Below are 23,453 nucleotides of genomic sequence, written 5' to 3' on the forward strand. Positions count from 1 at the left end.
AGATTAGGCCTCTACCCCCTCTGTACATGGGAACTCACTAGCATCCACTTTTGCTGCATCTGGTTCTTTCCTGGGGTCCCTCCCTCCTCCTATACACATCTAGGGTACAATGGATTCTTCACTATAACACTACAACACGTGACTTTAATACTGACTTCATCCCACCACCCACCTAGATGTTATTGTATATTAGAAATTGGATTAGGAGGGTACTCGAGTTCAAGATGTAATTGAAGTTATGTGCACTCATGTGATAGCCATGGAAACCTGCTTCTTGTACTAATGACGAGGCTCATATGTAAGTATGTCATTGATATCTACGTATACTGAAGAAAAAAATAATTAAACTTGTTCGGGTGAAAAAAGAAAAAGATTACTGTTCTATATTCCCCCCCAAAAAACAATGCTATACCCTAGTGTGGAAAGAAGGTATGCCCGTACCAGAGTGCAACCCAGTCATGCCACGTGACGTGGTTGATGGTTCATCATATTTTTATCTTGGAATAGGTGTATGATGGAAATGTAATTTTATTAATAGGAGCTTTCGAATGAGTATTACCTGAACCCAAAGCCAGACAAGGACCACATCTTCGTTGATGTCTCAAGAGTCTATAATGGGAGGAGTTGTGTAATGTCCATGCACCAAATTGGCTTTGACTCCCTCTTGGGTACAGAAACAATTATGGGCAGCTCAAAGATCTTGAGTAAAATGTGAAGTTTGCCTCCATTGGCCTAGTCTAAGTACAATCCCATCATATGTAATGTTCCACTGTTTATGAAGAAAGTTTTGAATTTGATGCTCTCTAGTTGTTTCTTCTGATACCTCACTGAAATGGTAAAGTGGCACTTAAATAACAATTGGAAGTGCTTCAAATCATATTATTACCATGTTACACCTCAGAAAATTAGAATGTGATTATTAAGGGGTGAGACTCGATATAGGTAGACTTCCTTCCACCCAAGATAGCACAGTCTGTGAGGCCACGGCCAGGCCCATCCATGCCGTTGTACCATATTCTGCGATAAATAAGCCTCCTGATGATCTGTGGACTTTGTGGTGATATTTGGACAAATTACTAAACCCAAACATGGCTCTTGGAAGAAACGCAGACATCTTGATAGATCAACTACTTTATTTTCACTACACAAAATTAAAAAACTATAGAAAAATATAATAAATTATCTGTGCAAAAGCTGAATTTAGTGCTCTTTCATCAAGAAAACATGAGTGGATTTGGTTATTTCATTATAATACTTATATTCAAGTAAACTTTAATCAACAAGTAAACCAGCTGCTTTTCGTCAGTACCCGCGTTACTTTCTTCAACCTCATGTTAAATTCAAACTGGTGTTGTCCATTGAAGAAATACAGAAGTCCTAAAAAGGAGAAAGAACTATTATTTAACACCATAAAAGAAATGCATCAACTAGCTCCTTTTAGACAGCATTTAGCATACTCTGAACGGATGCAAAAACTGCAGCCATAGGTATTTAGGGCCAGATGTATGTAACCTATGGTAATCACAAACAGTGATGTGCAAATGTATTTTGAACACATTTAGCGGTTCCAAGTGGCCACAAATAGACCTACCTCATTAATTTTGTGTCAGGAAATTGTAAATATTTGTTGGGAGCATGTGAGAGCTGTATAAAAACATGTGGCTGCCCAACAGTGCCAAAAGCTCCAGAGAGATTGTGAGCATTGATGACCATTGTGTGCTGCTTTGACAATGTTACCCAAATTCCTTCTACAGAGCAGTTTGGGTTGTGTCTTGGCTTTGTCTGTCATTAGTACCATGTATAAACCTCCTGGAGAATTAACTTGTGCTGGCTTATTGATTGGTCAGTTACTGCCCAACTTTTTAGATCTTTTGTACAAACATATTTAGCTGTCCTTTGGCAAATTGAGCTAATGTTTCCAATAAAGACTTAGGGACAAATTACGAGTCTGGTGGTCCTCGAGTCCCCAGACTTGTGGTGAGGCAGCAGTGGCGGTCTTACGACCTCCACATTTCGACCCTAATGGTTGTGCTGCCCTGGGACTGCTGACTCCGCCAGGGAACTGCCGTTTTTCGTGGCGGTTTCTCCTCCATGAAAACCCTGGCAGAGAGGAAACAAAGGGGCCCCTACAGTGCCCTCTTATGGCCCACGCCCTGTGAATGCATACATGGGGCAGAGGGCATAACATGTGCTCCCCTGTATGCATGCACAGAAGTTCCAGCACGGCATTGAGTTTTCAGCAGTGCTGGAACTTTTTCTGACATTCCCATTGTGGTGCCTATTTTATAGGCACCGCCGTGGGAATGCCAAAGGAAATTCATTATATAGAGGGCAGTTCTCAGGCGGGTTTGACTGTGTGGCGTCGGGGCGGTCCCACCGCCGTGCCGTCAAACTCGTAATCGGCCCCTTAGTGTGGTCTTTGGGTGCACCCATTGCATGTGATTCGATTACTTTGTTGTCTAATGCAGATCCCTGCCCCCTTATTTGATGAATGTCCTCCCTTTTATTGTGTTTGTCTTGCCAAGGAAGACTTTCACTCTCACCGCTTTTTTGATTATGTGAGTTGAATCCTTTCGTTGCTGTTGTGAGGGAATAATTATTTTATTTTGCTTTTAGCACTTTCCTGGCTGTCTTCCCCACCGCCTCTTTATTTTTTATTTACATATCCATTTTTTAAAACTTTTTCCCGAGCTTGGAGCTGCACGTTGGTATCGGGCTACTTGCTTTTGCCAACATGTGAGCCGTGCATCCCCCTTCTCCCCTTTCTCCATGTACATTTTTCAATTTCCCATTTTTTCATTATTTTAGCAAGGGGGCACATGATACACTTTGCTAATGGGATGCTTGCTTTATTCCAATTTGTGTGGCATCCTACATCTGCTGTATTTTTTAAATTTATAATTTCAAAATGTCAAACGACTATCTTGGAATGGTCAATTGAAAATAAAATATAAAGATTGTTTACATGTATGCATATGTTGAGAAGGCATCCATCTTTGATTCTTTTGGTATGAGAAAAACATTGAAAGACAGTCCCAACCCCTGCAGTATACCATCTTATTATAAAAACATGTCAACCAAAAGTATAAACATTCAAAGATGGCTGCTGTGCCATTGTACGTTTATGATGAGCATCTTTAAATCATTTTTCTTTCACTTTTAGAAAATGTCATTAAAAAGGGCAGCTGCGCATACATTCATATGTGTAGTGGTTGTTTTTTAACAATGTTACTCAAACCTGAAAAAAACACTTGGTAAACCTAGTGGCTTTACCAGTGCTTGTGGAGAGAATTCCAGCTTTTACCCAGTAAGGCCAAAGGGATATAAACATTGATCAATGCATAGATTATGACATTAATATATCATTCAAAAACATAACCATGCTCCTAACATAAACACAGAATTGACAAGATTTTTAAATTTCACCAAAAAAGATTGACTTATTTACCGTTAGCATAAAAAACTGCATCAACTTTTCTGCCGATTCCTGGGAACGTAGTTACTATCTGCTGTGGAGAGTCTTTGTCCATGACCTGAAGTGCTTCATGAAAGCTAAAGACACCAATAAGTTTAATTTAACTTTAGTCCAGAAATATTTTTAATTAACAAGCAATAAAATAATTTGGTTAATGCTGTCTTTTGTTTCTTCCCTTCCAGTCATATTGTAATTTATGGCACTAGAGTAATGTTCCACTGCTGCAAGTGATGACTAGTATCATCTCAATTCTGAACAAGTAAATCTGGCACACATTCAAAATATTATAACAAGACACAAAATGATTCACAAAAATATCAGAGGATTAACTATAACATGATTTTTTCCCATGTGAAGGAGGTTGAAACACGTCGGAGGCAGATATAGTGATTCGAAGAGTATGTGATCAATGCAGGACATTTCCTCAATGTTTAAAGTGAAGCCACTCTCATGGAGCAATGTCAGTGAACACTGCTTGTAACAAAGATGTTCTTGTTTTTATGGTCTTTAGTGGTTCTTATAATGTATGACTATTATTTTCCTTTATAATAAAACTATTTTTCAATATTTAAATAAGAAATATTTAAGTCATACAAGTATCAATGAAGTCAAACAGCAGGCCAATGCTATTATTAGGATTTAAGTCGAAGATGTGCTGTTTGATTTCTTAGCCACAAATAGGTTCTCTTTATCATCATCAGTTGTGTAGTAAGTGATAATGCATACATTAATATATGTTACCAACCATTTAAATATGAACGCAACATGACAAACAGCATGCCATCTCTAATATGAACTATAATCTTCATAGTTCTGCCTGAGGTTTTTTCATCTCCTTACCTCCAGTACTTGTCATTGACAAAGTAATATGTTTTTCTTGTGTCTGGGTGATAGACAGCAGCATCAATCCTAGTCACTGTTCTGGGGAATCCAAGTGAGTAGATGTTTTGGGGGTAATTTGGCAACATCCGATATCCTTTCATTGCCCAATATTTGTTTCCTGCAAACAAAAGACCATCACTAAGTAGTTCATACATGCTTGATACTATTTCAGTTGTAGAGTTGTTAAAGATGTGCATGAAACTCTATGATATTACACTGTAGCTTATGCAGTGTAAATATTGCGGCTATTTAGTATTTAGAGTCTGCATATGTGAGAGCACATTTAGTGAGCGCAAGCAGCTGATCGTGCTGCTGTTTATTTTCTGTTGCACTTGGTGCCATTTTCTTCATGCAAAATGCATCCACATGCCCATATTGGATGTGTAGGTGCATTTTGTGCTAAGAAACTAGCGCTAAATGTTAGGAGTAAATTGGGGGGGAATCTTACACCAAGTGCACATTTAGCGAGTGTGAGTGGCTGCTTGCTAATCATGTTCTGTTGCATTTAGTGCTATTTTTAGTGTAAAATGCATCTTTGCATCCATTTTGGAAAACAGAGCTTAATGCGGAATTACTCTTCTAGCGTTATTATGTGTAATCTCCAGGAAGGTTTGGGTAATTCCACCTGAATACCTTAAATGAAATTATGCAAGTTTCACCTACCCCTCCTCATTAGCTGTGATGTGTTGTAGGATACCTCCAGTAGGAAGATCTACTGTGGACACTATGCCAATTTAAACTGCTGGATCGGGGACTGCTTAGCAGTGCAGCTACTCCTCTTCCAAAGCTCATCTGCAATTATGTCTGAGGAGAGCTGTACAGTGGCAGTGGGTGCAATGCTATGGTCCTCCTTCAGTCCCTTAGAAGTCATTTTTTCCTTCCTGTTTGCCCATTTCAAGGGGTCACACCTACAGCAAACAAAGAGAATGCCATCACTTTAAAAGATTGGGACTTCCAATATGCAATGACTGTCGGATGGCTGGCCTGAAACATGATGAACACTGCCAATGAAGACAAGAGTTGATGGGGGCTGAGCCACTGCACCCTTATGCTTGCTGCCGTGTGGGCTGATGCAGAATCTGAATGAAACTCCAACAGAGCAAATACTGAAGGAGGCTGGGCCACAGATCCTATATGCATTCTTATTGGGTATTTAGGCTGGCAAACAGCTATAGTTTAATACTGATGTATTGGGTGATAATGGGTACTACTGTGATATACTTGTGCATGTGGAATATTTTGTCACTTTATTTCCGACTGCTTTACTTGATTAGGGGTAACTGTGGGTGGGGATAATTGATGTTATAGTTTTATTGTACTAATTTTAGTAGACCTAAGATTTGTATGAAATTTACAGTAGTTGAAATATGATTGAAAGCTTGTGGATGCATGTCTTATGAGATATATTGATTATCATGTTTAATCTGTAAATTATGGTTATCTGAGTATTATCTATATTTTAAACTATTTATTATAATTATCGGTGTACTTGTTTAAGGCAAAATACAGTATATGTAGTGCACATCATTTAAAATCTGTATTATATGCCTGTCACTATTGCACTAAGGTCTATTTAAAAAAAAAATTAAAAAACGATTTAAACGTGAGGCTGGCAAACAGCTAAAGCTGCCTCTAGGCCATAACTAAAAGCAGGACATGTACTGTGATACTGTAGAAATGTGCAACTCAAGTAATCACATAGAACTAGAATGTGGAACTTACAAAATGATAATAATTGGAAATATGGTACTACTGAGGACCTAGAGAAGTGTTTTCTTGCACATGGAATGCAACCCTTTTCAAAGAGATCTAATAAAACCAAACTGTGTGAGGGGTTGTTTTTAATTTGAGTGCTGAATTTCATTATGGTGGTGACAAATTAATATGCTTCTGATGGATAATCCTTAATCGCATAAGCACCTTTTAAAATAAAAACATGTCTCCATAAATCTGAGATGCTCTTAGCAGACGTCAGAGGAGCAAACGCCCTACGACATTAACATGAGTCTTTAAATGCACCAACAAAAAAACACACCAAGAATCAGTTTGAACCAGGTTCCTCTATCACTAACAAATGCTATCACTTCCACAGGAAGTGCTAGAAACCAACTGAACACTTGTATTATTTTACCTTTGAACAGAAGCACCTGATCTTTTTGCTGATTTTCATATGCGGCGTGGATCCCAGATGGCAAAGATGGCCAGACCGCTGAGATTGTGTAGCTTATGACATGTCCAGTATGTGGCATCCTGCGCAGGAAAGTCCTGTATAAAAATACAAGGCAATAATGGGTTAAAAAATGAAAATTCTCATAGAAAAATGTAAGCAAAAAAGCAGCCTTTTAATAAAATAATGATGCTAGGCTGGCGAGGATTGCAACTATTAAACATCAAAAATACCCACTTAACACATCTGAACAGGTGTCGGGAAAGGTTTGACCAAATAACAAAGTATATAAATATAAAAACTTAATGAATGCCAAACAATTTCTGGAAGGATGTTTCCTTTATCAAATGATTTAACTGGAGCAAGGAAGAGTAGGAGACTGTAATGTAGATTTCCAGTAAGGAGACCAGAATTCTGGAATAAATTGTTTTTATACCTGCCGTTGAAGAAAAGAATGTCATTGCGGAGAGTAGTGATAGCATCAAAACGTATAGCGGGGTTGCAATAGCTTGGTAGGGTTGGTTTCGTTGGTGGTGGTGTTTGTGGATCAGGTTTTTTAGATGGTCCTTGAGGAGACAGTAAAGATTGTTCCATATTATTAATAAAAATGACTGGATACACATGTGCGCATTTAAAAAAAAAAAAGAATTCTCGGTTATCTAGGTTCCATCTGTAATATTTTTTTTAATATTGCATAATGCTGGCAAGAAGTTTGCCTTTGATATTAACTAAAAGGAAGATAAAGAGTTGTTTTTATGGTCCACTTACCATATATTGCTTGAATGCCGTTAATATCGTCCTTCGGGAGCCGGAACCTGGCTGGATCCGTATAGGAGTAGGTTGGGAACATCAGTGCATTTCTGTCATTGGAATGGGACAAGCCTAGTGAATGGCCAAACTCATGAGCTGCCACGAGGAAAAGGTTAGTGCCTGAGGAAGTAAATAAAGGGTATTCGTTTAGGGTCAGAAGTTAAAAAGGTTCCAATAAAAAGTTCCACATAAGAGAGTACAGATGGAGCTTAGACACTCTTTCAGCACACAGTGGACAAAGGAAAACAATATCTGATGGCAGATCATTGACTAACTGGATGTCAAACTCAGTGCGTGATACTGACCCTCAATGAGTACAATACATAACATATCTCCATCACAGTAGGGCATTGTTTTTATTAACAGTTTTCTTGTGCATCAATATTATGACAACTTGTGTGATTACTGCCTATGGGTTTGCCTTGTTTTTAGGTCTTTTGCTGTCTGTTTTCGAAGATCTGGTGTTCCAATTGCGAAGCATAGACTAGGCTTGGGGGCAGCCCCAAGCTCAGTATATAGATGGCTTTTTTGTGTAGCTCGGGTGGATGCTCCTCTTTCCATGACCTTCCTCCCTATTCTTGTTTCAGTGTCTCCCCTGGATTACAGCTTCTTTACCATTGTTTTCATTGCATAAGTAGTATCCTTCCACTGCTGTTACCAAGGAGCTATTTTTCATTTGTGTTTTAGCATACCATGGAAGTGCAAGGCCTTCCTCAACCTTCCATGTCAGCTCTCTTCCTGTTCCTTCTCCAACCCCTTTTGTCATCCCATGGGTCCCCCCAGTCGGCTTCTTCATTTTTACAATTTATTTTTTTAATTGATTTTGCGAAGGTCAGCACCTGCACACTACAACCAGGCCACTCACTTTCCTGCTTGTCCTTTGCTCTCACATCGCCCCTCTTCTCACCCTCTACTTTCTTTTCTTTTTTTTTTTAAATTAAAAAGTAGCTTTGTGAGGTCCCAGCAGCTGCAACCGGCTACCGCTCACACTTCACTGATTGGTGCAGATCACTTCCCATACTCTGTTTTATCATTTATGATTCCAAAATTGTCATCTGCCACCCTGGAATGCTAAATTAGTAAAGCATAAAAAACCATTACAAGGTGGCCACTATACTCACATTAAGGCAGCAATCTTAGAAAACATTTTGTTATACTTTCTAAAACACTCCAAAATGACCTCCTTTGTGTATACATACCATACACTTGGACAGATAGGAGATATCAGGCATTCTTTTTCTTAAAGTTTACAAAAAGTCCTCCAAGATGGCCTCTGTGCATGCCTGACTGCCAATGTGTAACCTTTTTCAGAAAGCTTGAAAAGAAGAATTCCAAGAAGGGTGTAGGAGAAGGTATTTTCTCCACATGGAGAAAGTATCCATAGGAATAAACAAGGAAAAAAGGTTTTAAATGCAAATTTTGCCTAAGACTGCATATTCTATTGATCTGCTCTCAAAACAATGCACAGGAGCAAGGTAAGTGCATGAAAATTCACAAAAATCAAAAATCCCGAGTATATGCTATGGGACTTTTGTAAATATGGGAGGGGTTCTTAATCTATGCAATGTGTAAACAAAGATCCATGCATCAGGCATTCAGGCTTTGTTTGAATTTTACAGAAAGACGTTCATCTCTGCAGAGTCCATTAGATAGAGTCATTACTAGTTCAGATGATTTTTCTTTAAGTTAAAGATTTTTTTATTCAAGAACAACAGAGTAGAAAAAAACTTTGCCATACATGTAGGCAATGCTGTGAAATTTAAACAGATAATTAAGCAACTCACAAAATATAAATTTGAGAAAATTGAATATAAGCAATGCTACAGGCATATATAGTATATTTAGTTGATAAATGATAAAGAAAGGAAAGAGAAAAGAGAAGGCGAGAGAGAGGAGAATATAAGTAGTGAGTCAAACTGTAGAGTGATACAGAAGAAGAAGTAACAAGAAAATATATTTTTATGCATAAAACATCTCAAGTTCATGAAATACTGCATGTTAACACATGCAATACAACAAGAATGAAAATTTTTGCTATTTGCTGGAATTAGAAGAGACACTAATCGTAGTAATGTGTGATACATAGTCAGAAAGCGGCATCCATATTTTATTACGCTTCACTAATAACTGTACCAAGCTGAGATCACATTTGTCTAGTCTGTAATGATGGCACACTAAATTCCATCATCATAAAATAATGATATTATATGTGGATTACCAATTAGACTTTATAACATGTCTGGCTATTGCAATCAGAAGATATACTAGTGTCCGAAGCAATATATTGGCAGACCAGGCAAGATGCATTCTGCTCAAAAACAGAACTGGGTGCAAAAGGGGTATATGAATCTGAGTTATATCATTCATTGGTCCCAAACTAAAGACCAAAAGTTATATAGAAATGGACAGAAAAAAAAACATGTGAACATACGTTCCTGCATGTGAATCACACCGCCAGCCAGGGACATCTTAAGGATTTTGGGGGCCCTGGACCAAACATATTTTGGGGGCCCCTGTTCAGAACAGCTTTGAATTTATGATCCAATTTGAGCCCCTGTTTCCCACACAGTTTCCGCTTCCTCATTTTCATTAGCGATCCAGTTTGCATCATAGGCATTAGCCTATATATTCCTGATGCAAACAGACGTGTGCAGCTGATAGCAGTAGGATTTAGTGTTTCCTGCCCTGCTACTAGGTTTTTAATACTTTTTAAATTGTATATTGTGGCTGAATTACTACGTGCTTTTTAACAATTTCTTCTACCTACGTGCACTTGCACTTTACTTGATTCTGCTTGCCTGCACCTCCTTAGCAACTCCGATTCGCATCTCGCTTTTTCTCCAGTCCTGGTCCGCCGTGGCTGATACGCCGATTGTGTGGAGGGCTGGGGCTACTATCGGGCTCCTCACTTCCGCCCACGTAGTTTCTGCTTCCTCAGCTGCGTTAGCGGTCCAGTTTCATCAAAGGCATTAGCCTATATATTCCCGATGCAAACGGACGCGTGCCTCCGGTGCGCCGCTGGTGTGCCAAAGGCAAGGCCCTCTGCGCCTGTCAGCATCCCGGAGGCGTCTGGCTCTGGCCATGCTGCCCAGTTCCCCTCCGGTGAGTTTCTTCCACTATATTACAATTGGGAAAAACCTCTTAGCCTTAGGCGGCTACCATTATGTCAGTGTACAGCCACTGATCCGAGCTTGGAGGTAGACTTTCGATTTAATAAGCGCAACTGGTCTCTCCTCCAACCTAGGAAACTCGCACCCAAGATCCTCCCACGCAACAATAAGTGTAAAAACAATAAGAAAACAGAGGACTTAAAGGCCACCCTTTTAAATTGTCGTTCTATGCAAATGCATGAACCACACATTTATGACCGACTTTTAGACGATCAGCCTGATCTTTTATTTCTCACTGAGACCTGGCTGTCTGTAGCCTCCAACCCTACTATCACCTTGGCCATCCCTACGGATTATAAAATCTTTAGGAGAGACTGATAATTTATAATTAAAAACTAGACTGCTCTCCCATACCAATGGAAAACATCGAGGGTGCAGAGTCCTTAGGCTTCTGCTGTACCTTATCCCCCCATCATACCATAGCTGTTTTTCTGATTTACAGACCTCTCGGTGCAATTGGAAATGTTATTACTACGCTTAATACAGCCACCACCTCCCTGGCCTTAAAATACAACAACTGCCTTATTCTGGGAGATTTCAATATGTATATGGACAATGGAAAAGACCCTCAAACAATTTCCTTGTTGGGGACGCTGAAGGCCTGCAACATGTTTCCATCTATTTCTTCGGCCACCCATGAGAAGGGCCATACCCTAGACAAAATCTTTCACAACTTTGACATATAAGTAAGCCTACCTCTTCCCATTACCTGGTCTGACCACCTCCTATTAAAATGTCATTCCCAACTCTGCCACAGCCACTCGGGCTAACACAGGGCAGAGGGTCCCTAATTACATGACGTTCCATAAAATATCCATCCCGATGTTAGCAGAAGCCCTCGGTTGTTCCTCACCGGAGCTGTCTGGCTGCCCCGACTCGGACACCCTCTCAATAGATTCATGGCTCCGTACCAACATTGGTACAGTGGTACTGGTTGTTTCCCGCTCCTCAAAGAGGTCGGCCTCACCAGCTCCATGGTTTAACGGTTCCCTCAGATCTAGCAAAAGAAATTGTAGAAAAATGGAATGGAAATGGCGTAAATCCTATCTACCTGAGGACAGGAAGGTGTATAAAGACACCTTAAAAGCTCATTACATTCTTGTGAAGGCAGCCAAGAAAAACTTCTTTCAAACCAAAATAGAAAATGCCCTAAATAAGAGTAAGAAAATCTTTAGCATAGTTAAATCCTTTACCGTCCCGAAAGCAGGCACAAAGGAAGGGCCATGTACGGAAGAATGGTCTAAACAAATAGCTCAATTCTTCCACAAAAAGATCTCCGTGATCCAACAAGCCTTCAGTAACATCTCAGTGGAAGAACTGACCTTCTACCTTAGTTCCAATAGCAAATTTCACCTCTTGGATCCTCCATCTTTACTAGTTTTCCCTGAGCTTTAGCTTGAAGAGTCACTGACCCTTCTCCAAAGCATTAACTGGCACATGCATCAACGTAGGCTTTAGCGATTCCTTAATTGCGATAATTAAGGAATCACAATTAAGGAATTGCAAAAGCCTATGCATATAGGAATCGCTATAAAAATAGCGTTTCCTACACATTCCTTAATTGCGACTCGCAAATTGCGAGTCACAATTAAGGAATGCCATCCCATTCATTCCTATGGGCCTCCTGGGCCATAGGAATGAATTGGAGATTGCATGAGCAATTTGCGAGTACCAGTAGGTACTCGTAAATAGCTCATGCAATTTCAAGGGTGCAAGGGGGTCAAAATTACACCCTATTGCACCCCTGAAATAGATCTGTGCACATATGTTGCACACACACATGCCCTAAGGGCATGTGTGTGCGCAACATGAAACTTTGAAAAATTCACACAAGTGCATTTTTCAAAGTTTTTGCAAATTACCATTAAGTTCAACTTCATGGTAATTTGCTCCCCCTATTAGCGAAATCGCTATTTTTTTTTACGTTAATGCATTGCATTTAAGGAATCTCAATTTGGGATTCTTTAAATGCAATTGCAATTTAAGTAATCGCAATTGAGAGATTCCTTAAATTGCGATTTTTGCATTTGGAATGATGCATCCCAAATGCAAAAATACCGGTCGCAAAGGGGCAGATTCTGAGAATCTGCCCGTTTGCAACCGGTTTTTCTTTCATGCATGTGCCTGTAAGTCTGGCTCTCCTACCGACCCATGTCCAGCGAATATCCTGAACCTATTAGCTCCCACCATAATCCCCACGGCAAATCAGTTCTTTAATGCTTCCCTCTCCTCAGGCAACATGCCGAAATTATGGAAGAATGCTAAGATTCTTCCACTGATAAAAAAGGCTAACGCCAAACTGATGGACCCTGCCAACTACAGGCCAATCTCCCTTCTTCCTGCCCTCTCCAAAGTATTAGAAAAGCATGTAAACAAGGCCCTCCAAAAACACATTGATGATGGGAAGCTCCTTCATGAGTCCCAATCCGGTTTTAGGGCTAACTACAGTACGGAGTCCGCTCTCCTGGATGTGACTGAATTTCTCAAGGGTAAGCTGGACCAGGGAGGCAAGGCTGTTCTGATAGTGCTTGATCTGTCGGCGGCCTTCGATACGGTCCCACATGAGAGGCTCCTGGAGAGACTTGCTAACATTGACCTGGGGGGGTGCCTTAACATGGATGTCATCCTTCTTGGCAAATAGATCTCAGGACATCTGGCTCCCACCTTTCTCATCCCCGGTTCTGGCCATGAATGTAGGTGTCCCCCAGGGCTCCATTGTCAGTCCTACCCTTTTTAATATATATCTATCCCCCCTTGCATTTCTGGTAGAGGAACAGAGCATCAAAATTGGTTCCTATGCTGATGACACTCAGCTGATTTTTACATGTGAAAAAGGAACCGACTTTGACGGTGCAATGATTAGGTCTTGCCTCACAAAGGTTTTTAACTGGCTTAAGATCAATCATCTGAAGTGCAATCCTGACAAAACTGAAGTTATTTTCTTTGGTAATCCAGAAACTCCTGACTGGAGCTCTTGGTGGCCAAAAGATCTGCTTCCCCCGCCCGCGGAAAAGGAGAAAGTCAAAAACGTAGGAATTGTCATAGACCAGACACACTCCATGCACTTTCCAATCCAAAATCTAACTGAAGCTTGCTTTGGCATACTCCGGATGCTAAAAAGATTCCTGCCACTGTTATCGCATGATAGTAGAAAGATCGTGGTTCAGGCTCTGGTGACATCAAAGCTTGACTATGTCAACAGCTTGTACCTCTGTCTTCCCAAAGCCCTTATCCAGCGCCTACAAGTAGTACAAAACGCGACTAGAGCCATCCTGAGACCTAAACCCAGATCTAGTATGAACCCTATTCTTAAGTCTATACACTGGCTCCGCATTAAAGAACGGATCAACTTCAAAGCGATGACCATCTTCTTTAAAGCTTTCCACAGCTTAGGAGCCGGCTACCGAAATAAGCGCGTTAATCACTGCACAACATCTAGACCCCTAAGATCTTCCAATGCCTACCTGGCCATCGTACCTAAAATATGCTGTGCCCGCACTGCAGGGAGATCCCGCTGCTTTCTAGGCGCAAAATTGTGGAATAGACTCTGAGTCTCTGAGACTAACCACAGACCTACTCTCTTTCAGGAAGAACTTAAAAACCTGGCTTTTTAATAACTGATGGGTCTTTTACGCACGTTTTCCTCCCGCTGTCATGTGCCAGGACACTCTAGTCTGAGTGGCTGCGCGCTTTATTAAATACATTACTTCATTTAATTTCATTAGGTCCCTGACAGTGCAAAGGAACACTCGTCCAAATTCTAAGGACACATTGCTGGACTTGCTTCTATTTTCAGACACACCCCAGCAATGCATCACTTTTGCGCCTACAGATGCGCCAGAAATACTGACGTATCTGTAACTCCTTGCGACATGATGCGACATACAGTAAATATGACGCATCCGTCATGTCGCAAGGAGGGTGCACTAAGAAGTCACACAGCGATGCATCAGTTCTCATAAATAAGGCCCTAAATGTGTTTACATCTAATATTCAGGGATAGGTATGTCTGTTTTCAATATTGTAACACAGCAGCAGCTCACCAATATTACTGCAAATAATCAATGTGACGCCCTCCCATTTCTTATATGTTAGGCCTTGTTTTGATCTAAAAGAAACTTTTTTTCTGTATACTGCATGAAACATAAACGCAACATTTCTCCGCAGAATGGATGTACTAGACTCTCACACATCAGGCACATAAAACATCAATTAAAGGGAAACAGTATTTAAAACAATCAGTTTAAGAAATAATCAAGGTCATTAGGGCAAAAATCTGGAGAACGGAGCTGACTCTGTCAGGGGGCCCCCTGAAAGTCTGGGGCCCTGGGCCAGAGCCCACTTTGCCCATGCATTAAAACGTCTCTGCCGCCAGCATGTGTCTTGATTAACAAACTTAGCCTTGAAAAGACCAACTGGAGTATAAAATAATCTTTTATAAACACAATTGCCAAGTTTGAGTTAAACTAGCAGTGCAAACTCTGGGATGTATTTTGTCCCGCATGCTGTCCGATAACGAGATAGGCAAGTCACTTTCCCACAATGTTTCAGTATTTGTTTTAGCCCTGTCTTAGTTGGGTGTTTTAATCAATTTGTAAATGGTAACAGCTTTGGAGTACACAATTGATGAGATTGGAGGAGGAGGTTAACTGGGCTGGGAATGAGAGGAAAACGTATATTGTATGAAAGCAGTTTGTATTATGACTGACAACTTATTATCCAGGGTACGCATGGTGCATGGGAGGGAGGATATATGAGGTAGGTAGTGCAGTAAATGTAATGAAAGAGCTTCCTATTCTTCATAAGCCATATGTTATGCCAAATAGGACAATTCAGGAACAGATTGGAGGGAGTGAGATGAGAAACAGCAAATGGCTTTGATAAGGTAAATTAATGTGAAACAGTCGCAGGCAGCCAACATTTAGAAGAATTGGGCATGAAAAGAAAATGTTTGTGCTCAAAAAGAGATATCATAGCACTTTCCAGGACCTTGTATATCCTCATGCCCTTAGGAACTGCATACCCTTCTTTAATACATTGCCTTGGGCACGTATGCTGGACCGAGTAAAAAAGCCCTACGGTCCCCCCCTTTTTTGTTGATTCACATTCCAGGATGTACTATAATTTAGAAGCAATTTCGGTAGAAGGAGACATATAACACTGTATTTGATTAATTCTGAAAACCCTATGATAAGTAGTAAAGTCAGAAAAATCATCTCCACCAGAAATCATGGGAAGTTTTATTTTCTGCAAAGAGGTTCTAGATAATTTACCATTTCATAGAAATTTGGGGAGGAGTTTGTCAGTAGAAGCAAACAATCAGGGCCGGACTGGGAACCGAGAACAGCCCTGGCAAAGAGCTCGGCCGGCCCCGGGGGAAGGGGGTGCACGGGTGCTAGTGAAAAGCTTGCTGCTTTTGTTGCCTGGGACCGAAATTGCAGTTATGCTGCAAAACTGGCAACCCTGTAACACAAGCATTGGCATAGCCAATAGGTCTCGCTTTTGGGACCTTATACGTTTTAGCTATACAACAGTTGATGTTATTGCACCAAGGATAGTGTGCTGCATAACCAAATACTTATAAGGTCCCAAAAGCAAAACCTATTGGCTATGCCAATGCTTGTTTTTTGTAGTATCCTTGTAGAGCTGCCGTAAGTGCGTTAAGTCCAAAGGTGGCGACTGGGTTGGGAAGAAAGAAGGTCTTCACCCCTCTGCCATTTCTGGATTCCTAACAGTGATGTGGGAGCGAACGACTGTGCTTCACATCCCACCCTGTTGTCCAGAATGAAAGTCCCAAACTTTTATGTAAACCAGACACCGATAGAGTAGAGTAGAGAAAATGCGTCTGGTTCATGGACTTTGTGTACAGTATTCAGGGCAGGCGTCGAGTGCTGGCGTGCTCGATCAGAGGTCCTTGCACAGGGAAGTGGATATTGAATTGTGTGCTTCAAGCCCAAGGATCTGCTCTGTGCATATCGGGCAGTCCCAGTTCCCTGTGCACAGGCTTTATGTGATGGGTCGGAGGGAGCACTGTCCTGTGCTTGGTGTTGCCAAAGGAGGTGATTACAAGGTCCTTGTTTGGGCGTGCCGTCCAGAAAAGGGTGTGGAAAGTGAAGGTGGCAGTGTCTTATGCTTGGCATTGCATAACGGGTTGGCGCTGGGTGGAAGATCCTAGTTTGTAGATGCCATCCAGAAGAGTAGGGTGTGGAGTGAAGGGGTCGGTATCTTCTGCTTAGTTTTGCCTAAGGTGCTGGTTGATGCAAGATTCACGTTTGTGCATGCCGTCCAGAAAAGTGGGGGTGCTGGAAAGGGGGGGGACTCCTGCGTGTGCGTGCTGCCCCCAAAGGGGTGGAGGTGTTGTGCTGCGGGCAAAGAGTGGCAGACCGTTATTGCTGCCTGTCTGCTACCCTATCCCTCATGTCCTGTCTGGGTGCTAATGAGTTTATATTAAACAACAAACAGACGCAGCTCCCGCACAAACGCAACTCCTGTCCTGCTGCCACAATTGTAATTGATTGCAATCCGTTTATTTACCTATAGGATTACTATCCCCTGATGAAGGGTCTTTTGACTCGAAATGCATTGGGATTATCCAAAGGATACTAAATGTAACTTGGACATTTAAGATATGCATTGAATCCAATATATATTCACATATGAGAAGTATCATCATGATGAATTACATTGACAAATAAAGAAGAATTCTTGGAAAACGAAACTACATAAAGGCTGTTGTGGATTTGATTTAAAACCTAGTAGGTCTTTTGTAGACCACTTGCGGAGTGCAACAGAGGGACACTAAGTACTTTATCTTGGTGCTTTATACACGTCTGGATCCACTTTCCACAGGTCAGAGGGAGATACCTCGTGTGCACCCAAGCAGCACTATTGTTTGAACATTTGATATTTAATAATTAATTACCAGTGTGCCTCACTACTGATATTTTTTGTCCTCTCATACATAACATGACGCATGGCCAACACTCGGCATACTTCCCACCAAGTACAGCCCCAGCAGTGTATGAAAAGCTACCACTCTGCAGCCTACTCACGGCGACGGTATTAAAGCAAGCTTACCTGCCACACTAAAACAAGCATTGGCCGCTATTTTGCAAGACGGGCGGGCGCGAGACGCACTCTGTGGAGGGGGAGGGGCGAGCAAGACAGTGAGGCAGAGCGAGGCGCGCACACGGGAGAGCGAGAGGAAAGCCATATGGCGCCTCTGCTTGTAAGCGCACGCCCGCGCACATGCACGCAGGCTGTATGCCGGCCATGGTAGTATTTTTTGAAGCCCTTACTAAAAGTCTCAACAGACCAGCGCATGCGCTGGGTCAGGCGAGACCTGACAAGCGGCCAATCATGGGTCTAAAACCGGCCCCCACCCTGGCGGCCCACTGTGGAAACGCCTGGTGCCCTCTATGGCCAGTCCGGCCCTGCAAACAATCTTTTAGATATCTTAACGGGTAACCTCATGAGAAAGACATTAATAATAGGGAGGAGCATCATTTATAGTATTTTAGCGGACCCACCATGAAAGGTATAGTGGGGAACATTTCTAAGAAAAGTGATGGAGCTTAGAAAACAGGGAGTCTGAGTTTTCTTTAAGACTATCCTTAAGATTGTTACAATCCAGTATTCATAAGCATTTCATTTTACTGGAATTCCAATAAAGTCCAGCGTCAATAAATGGCTGTTTGCTACAGTATTGATTAATGGCATTGCTACAGACTTAGCTATGTTTAATTTGTAACTTGAGGTGCAAGAGTAAAGGTTAGAGAATGCTCTGGGTGAGACATGAATAGAAGGATGTCATCTGCATAAGGAGTGAATTTAACATGAGTGTCCTTAACTTCAAACCTGAAAAATCATCAGAATGCCTCAGTTGGTGAAGGAATGGTTCTAAAACTAATACAGTAAGCTGGGGACACAGGGGACAACCGTGTTCCTCAGTTACGAGAGAAATAAGAGGACTGCATGTCATTAACTATAACAGGAGAAGAGTTTATGTGGAACAAGCTATTTATAGGGTCAACTGGTGAGTCTTAATGAAAGTCTTACAGATGCAGGGATTAATTCAGAGGACATTAATGCAATGAATGCACATTACGCATGGAATCTCCTTGCTATTTCTCATCACTTACCAGTGGAACCTTTTGACCAGTTTTCATCTTCATCAAAGTGAGCATCTCCACCGATTCCAGTCCCAGGGGCGAAAGCATGAGCAAGAGTGCCATAAGGACCGTCAAATGGAATAAAATCACCATGTTCTAAGGTAATGAAAAATGGAAGATTTGCTCATTTGAACAAACATAAAAATGTGTTCCCCAAACGATAAGTTAAGTCTAGCGCAGGAGTCACGAAACATTCCCAGCTCCTCGACCAATACCACTACCAAGGCTCTTTCCTGTACTATTACTATTTAATTTGCTTTACAAAATCTATGGACCCATTTCATTCATAATAATGTTCCATGACGTGGACAAAATGTCAAATTATTTGATTCCATTAAAAAAATTGAAGGAACAAAGGAAAGATGGAGGAAGAGAAATAAGGAAGGAGAAAATAAGAAGGAAACAAAGGAAGAGAGAGAAAGAAAGGAAGAAAGCACGCAGGAAGGGAAGAGAAAGAAACAAGTGAAAGTGTGAAAAAGAAGACGGGAAGCTAAACAGAAAGAAACAAAGAAAGCCAGAACAAGGAAAGGACGAAAAAGAAAGATATGAAGTTAGGAAAGAAGTGCACTAAGTGTTACCGTACCTCGTGCTCCAAATGAGATCTGGATATCAGCTGTGCCATAATAGGTCTGGGTGAAGGTCAGCGGGGTCACGTCGCTCCAGAGTTTGAAGGCTTTCTGGATTGCTGTATCCACATCAGCTCTTGCCAAGTCGGGGGTGTAGTTCAAAATTCTTTTTGATTTTGAAAGGCAACAGAAAGTCACATCAGTCGAATCTTTTGGTGCATGTTGCATTTCCTTACATGTCATTTCAATTGTTAAAGTTATTTGCGAGCAGTTACCTGTAAGTCAGGGCATGTGTTCTCCACGCAGGTCGTCCAGGGAAGGTGCTGTATGCAGCAACATCGCTGACTCCACACCTGGGCTGCTGCATCACTTCCAGCGTGTTAGAATCGACCTTCCCAGTCACTTGCAGCCCAAAAAACTTCTGCATTTCCCTGATTTTTTCAGCCAAAGGGCTGGCGCTCTTTCTCAGAACAGGGGTCTTATCACTGTTGAGGCCATAGTACTTTTTAAGATACTCCTGAAAAAATAAGTAGCAGCTTGGATTCGGGTTGATACAGTTTTGGCTTGATTCTTAAAGATTTCACCAGTTCTAAGAGGGATTACAGTATTCACTAGTTATAAAACGCGTGCACCACAGGAGTGTACCTGATGTGCGCAATGGATGTACCATGCATCTGGTACACACACTAGTTCTTGCATTATACAAATGGAGTGTCAACATAGCGGTAAAAGAAATCCAATCCAAATTAGGTAAATACCCACACAATGGTAAACTATGTGGGTCCTCACAAACATTGAACACACGCTTATTTGCCAGCATAGACCTCAATGGTTTGTGTGAAAATGGCGCAGTTTATGTTACAAAGTGCAACCAGTGGGCTCACTTAGGACTTGATTATGAGAGACCTGGTAAGTGGGCAGGTGTAAGAAATTGGCTTGTTGGTTGAATGGAGACTAAGGCCTGGTCAAGCAGCAACCACAATCCTTGTCAGGATAAGGCACAAGCAAACCCCAAATTAACCTGTGCTCACTCCCATGGTAGCTTGCCACATAGCACTAAAGCTTACCTTAGAGACAATGTGTAAATTATTTGAGCAACACTTTAAACAGTACAGTGAAAACACACCAAAAAGGGAGTCCTCAACAGATTTAGAGAAATATAGTACGTTTAACAAACAAAACAAGACCAAAATGACACAAATTTAATTAGTAGAGCTGAAAATATTGCATTTTAAAGTTTATAGTGAAAATAGTGCCCAAAAGCACAAAGTGCTACCGGGGATATCTGGTTGCGCTGGACAGGGAAAAGTCACAAGTTTAGGCCAACTGCGATGGAGTGCGTGCCAGCTACAGGGACCCAGTTAGGCTTTCTGAATAGAGTTCCTTAAATCCTGGTTGTGGAGCATTGAGTGGATCTTCGTCAAAGAAGCTTTGCACAGCTGAAGCGATCCATAGGTCCTGAAGTGCACTGATGTGGTGGTGTCTGAGGTCCTTCTTTTATACCCAGTTCTGCCTTTGAAGTGGGGATATGCCTAGAAAGGCATGCCTTTGAAGTACACAGATGCCCTGCCCTCCCTGCCGTGGACAAAGACTAACTACAGGGGGCATGCAGTCCAGTGTGGTGCTAGGACACAGTCTATTCAGGTGTAAGTGAGGTTGGGCCCAGCTCGTCCTTCCCCATCCTGTCAGTGATGGCACTCTCAGTCACACCTAAGCTCCTATTGTGTGTGGCTGACTAGAAGTAATACACAAAGCTCAACTGCCAACAACACCCAGTCATGTGACCAGAGAGAGGCTGCATGCACCAATGGCTAAGGCAAATACAATGCCAATGTTCTAAATTTGGCATTCCCAGAACTTTAATTTATAATGTGAATGCACCATAAATTAAGATTTTAAATTAGGATTCAAGAGACGCCAAACTTGAATCGGTCATATATTGGCATTGGGAAATTACTCCTAGAAAACATAATAAAGTAATCCCATTGTTATCCTATGGGAGATATACAGCTTGCAGTAGTGAATAATGACTTTAAGAGTTTTTCACTGCCATGACATGTAAAACTTAAGAGTACAAGTCCCCTATGGATAATTTATATGTAATAAAAAGGAAGGTTTGGGCCCAGCACAAGGTTTGTTTTGCCAGGTCGAAAGGGCAGTTTAAAACTGCACATACAGGCTTGGCAATGGCAGGCCTGAACTGTGTTTAGAGGTCTACATAGCAGGCGAGTCTGGCACAGGTAACGGCCATGGGGCTATTAAAGTGTACAGATGACGAAATAGGGAAAGTAAAATAAAATAAAAAATAAAGTCACTTACCTTGCACTCGCCTCATCGCTGAGTCCAACAGACAGTGAAACCCTCCATTTGCCTACCCACTCTAATTAGAGTGGGCCGACACATGGCCAAACCTCCTTTGCCCCTTACTCTGTCAGGCTGTTGGAGGTGTATTCCTGCAGCAGAGACAGAGTAGTATGTGCTGGTGACTTACTGAAGGTGTGCCTGACTCTAAATGAGCTTTGACGGAGTACCCTCTCTGTCAAACTATAAATCAGGCTCTCTGTTGTGTCACCTCAGGGGAGACAGAATTAGGGCTCCTGTGATGTGAAGCAAGAAAGGTGGCAGCATATAATGGGGACACTACTGAGCAACATGCCATAGGGTTGTTTCGAACAGTAAAAAGGATGCTTTTTTTTAAATAAATACAGTTGCAATGTTAGCTAAAGTGATTCGCCTAATAACACATGATTTATGGTCTCAATTCCAGGATGAAAAAACCCAGCCTCTGAATTTTAAGGCCAGCAATGAATCTACTCCACACATTTTAACCTTCTCCTCGGGCATAAACCCTCACACATGTCCGTGAGCCGAACAGAAGCATCCACTTGAAACTCATGTGCATAAGCACCGCTGCGATTTGCCGAGTTGTGCTCTTGTCTTGTGATTTACAAAAGTGCAAGCTAAGTCTAGGGAAATACGTGTCAGTCCCAACCCAACAACTGTGGGTTGTCTGCTGAGCAGATAACGCACAGTAGCAGGGATCTAGTAAATGTGTAATTTCACGTTTTCATCTCTTGCTAATGTGCACAAAATTGTTGTCTATGCAGAAATCCCCCCCTCTGCGCCCACAGGTGAAAGGCGCGCTCATGGACCCGTCCCCCAGCCTACAGCTCCTTCAAGTAGGCATACAAGTCGAAATTCAATAATTGTGGGGAAAAGGCATTGTAAATATTTGGGTATACTACAACCTTACTTTTTTGCCTGGCCTTAGCCACTTAACAGATTTCCTAGTCGACCAGAAAATCTCCATATTATTCGCCGCAGCATCTCTGATTTGATGTCACAGATGGCACTTTTTGCCATTCGCACGTTAACAGTTTTGCTAGTGTCCAGACCTTAAAGCTGTCTTACATAAATGTTCTTACTTGCTACCTGTACTGAACCTATGGTTTCTGTGCTTTCCGCCTTTTCTGCGTCTTTCTCTCGGCAGTTCTTATTTGCGTTTGATCAGAAAGCACTTTGTTTGCAGCGTCTTTCTTATTTTGATACCCTGCTTCTAGAACGCATAAAAGGGAAATGTATGCAGCCTTCTCCTGCAGCCAACTGTTTGCGCCTGGCAACTTTACAAAGGATAAAGAGCATGTGAGGTATGTCTATATGTGTGTGATGTGCACGTTCATATGTCAGTAAATATTACGAGCAGACGTATTTTCCAACGCAATGAAATGACGATGCTCACCTCCACATCCTGCCTGATGGTTTCGTCCTCTTCGTTCGCAGGTGCCTCCTGGAAGGCGGAAGCACCGGCTGCGCACAGTAAGAGGAGGGGAAGGATCTTCATTCTCCTGGCTGTCCCGAGAGGCAAACCTCAGGTCAGAGACTCTCTCCTGACTCTCCCTCTCACCCTCTATTTATGCAGACCCGGCGAGCTCTCTTCACACCAGAATCAGCGTGATTCATGCCCTCCCACTTCCGACCAATTCACCAACAGAGAAAAAAGGCAGGAAGTTCATGACAGACGATTCATGGCCGGGAAAATTTACCGATGTTACGACACTTTCACATGATTAAGCCACGGAAGACTTCTTTCTGAGAAAACGACCTGAAGCACTTATGTCTTTTGAATATTTAGATTTTCTGTCAAAGCAGTTTTGTTTTACCAGAGGAAATTCAGGTGAGTTAGTAGGTAATGCCTTGGTTACCACATGCTTG

The 23,453-nt window shown here is 41.7% G+C and overlaps 1 protein-coding gene across 1 annotated transcript; it reads right to left on the minus strand.

Moving 5' to 3' along the window:
* Positions 1–1,115: 1,115 nt before the first annotated feature.
* On the minus strand, positions 1,116–23,230 carry LOC146801923 (stromelysin-1-like). The gene is made up of 10 exons (XM_085621449.1): positions 22,981–23,230; positions 19,517–19,758; positions 19,259–19,407; positions 18,646–18,771; positions 7,293–7,454; positions 6,961–7,090; positions 6,489–6,622; positions 4,316–4,475; positions 3,449–3,552; positions 1,116–1,377 (listed from the first exon to the last, which is right to left on the minus strand). The coding sequence occupies exons 1-10, from the start codon at positions 23,080–23,082 to the stop codon at positions 1,277–1,279; spliced, it is 1,410 nt and encodes a 469-aa protein (XP_085477575.1). The 5' UTR covers positions 23,083–23,230; the 3' UTR covers positions 1,116–1,276.
* Positions 23,231–23,453: the final 223 nt, after the last annotated feature.

The sequence above is a fragment of the Triturus cristatus genome, chromosome 8 (assembly GCF_964204655.1).
Source record: "Triturus cristatus chromosome 8, aTriCri1.1, whole genome shotgun sequence".
In the NCBI taxonomy this organism is placed as follows: Eukaryota; Metazoa; Chordata; class Amphibia; order Caudata; family Salamandridae; genus Triturus; species Triturus cristatus.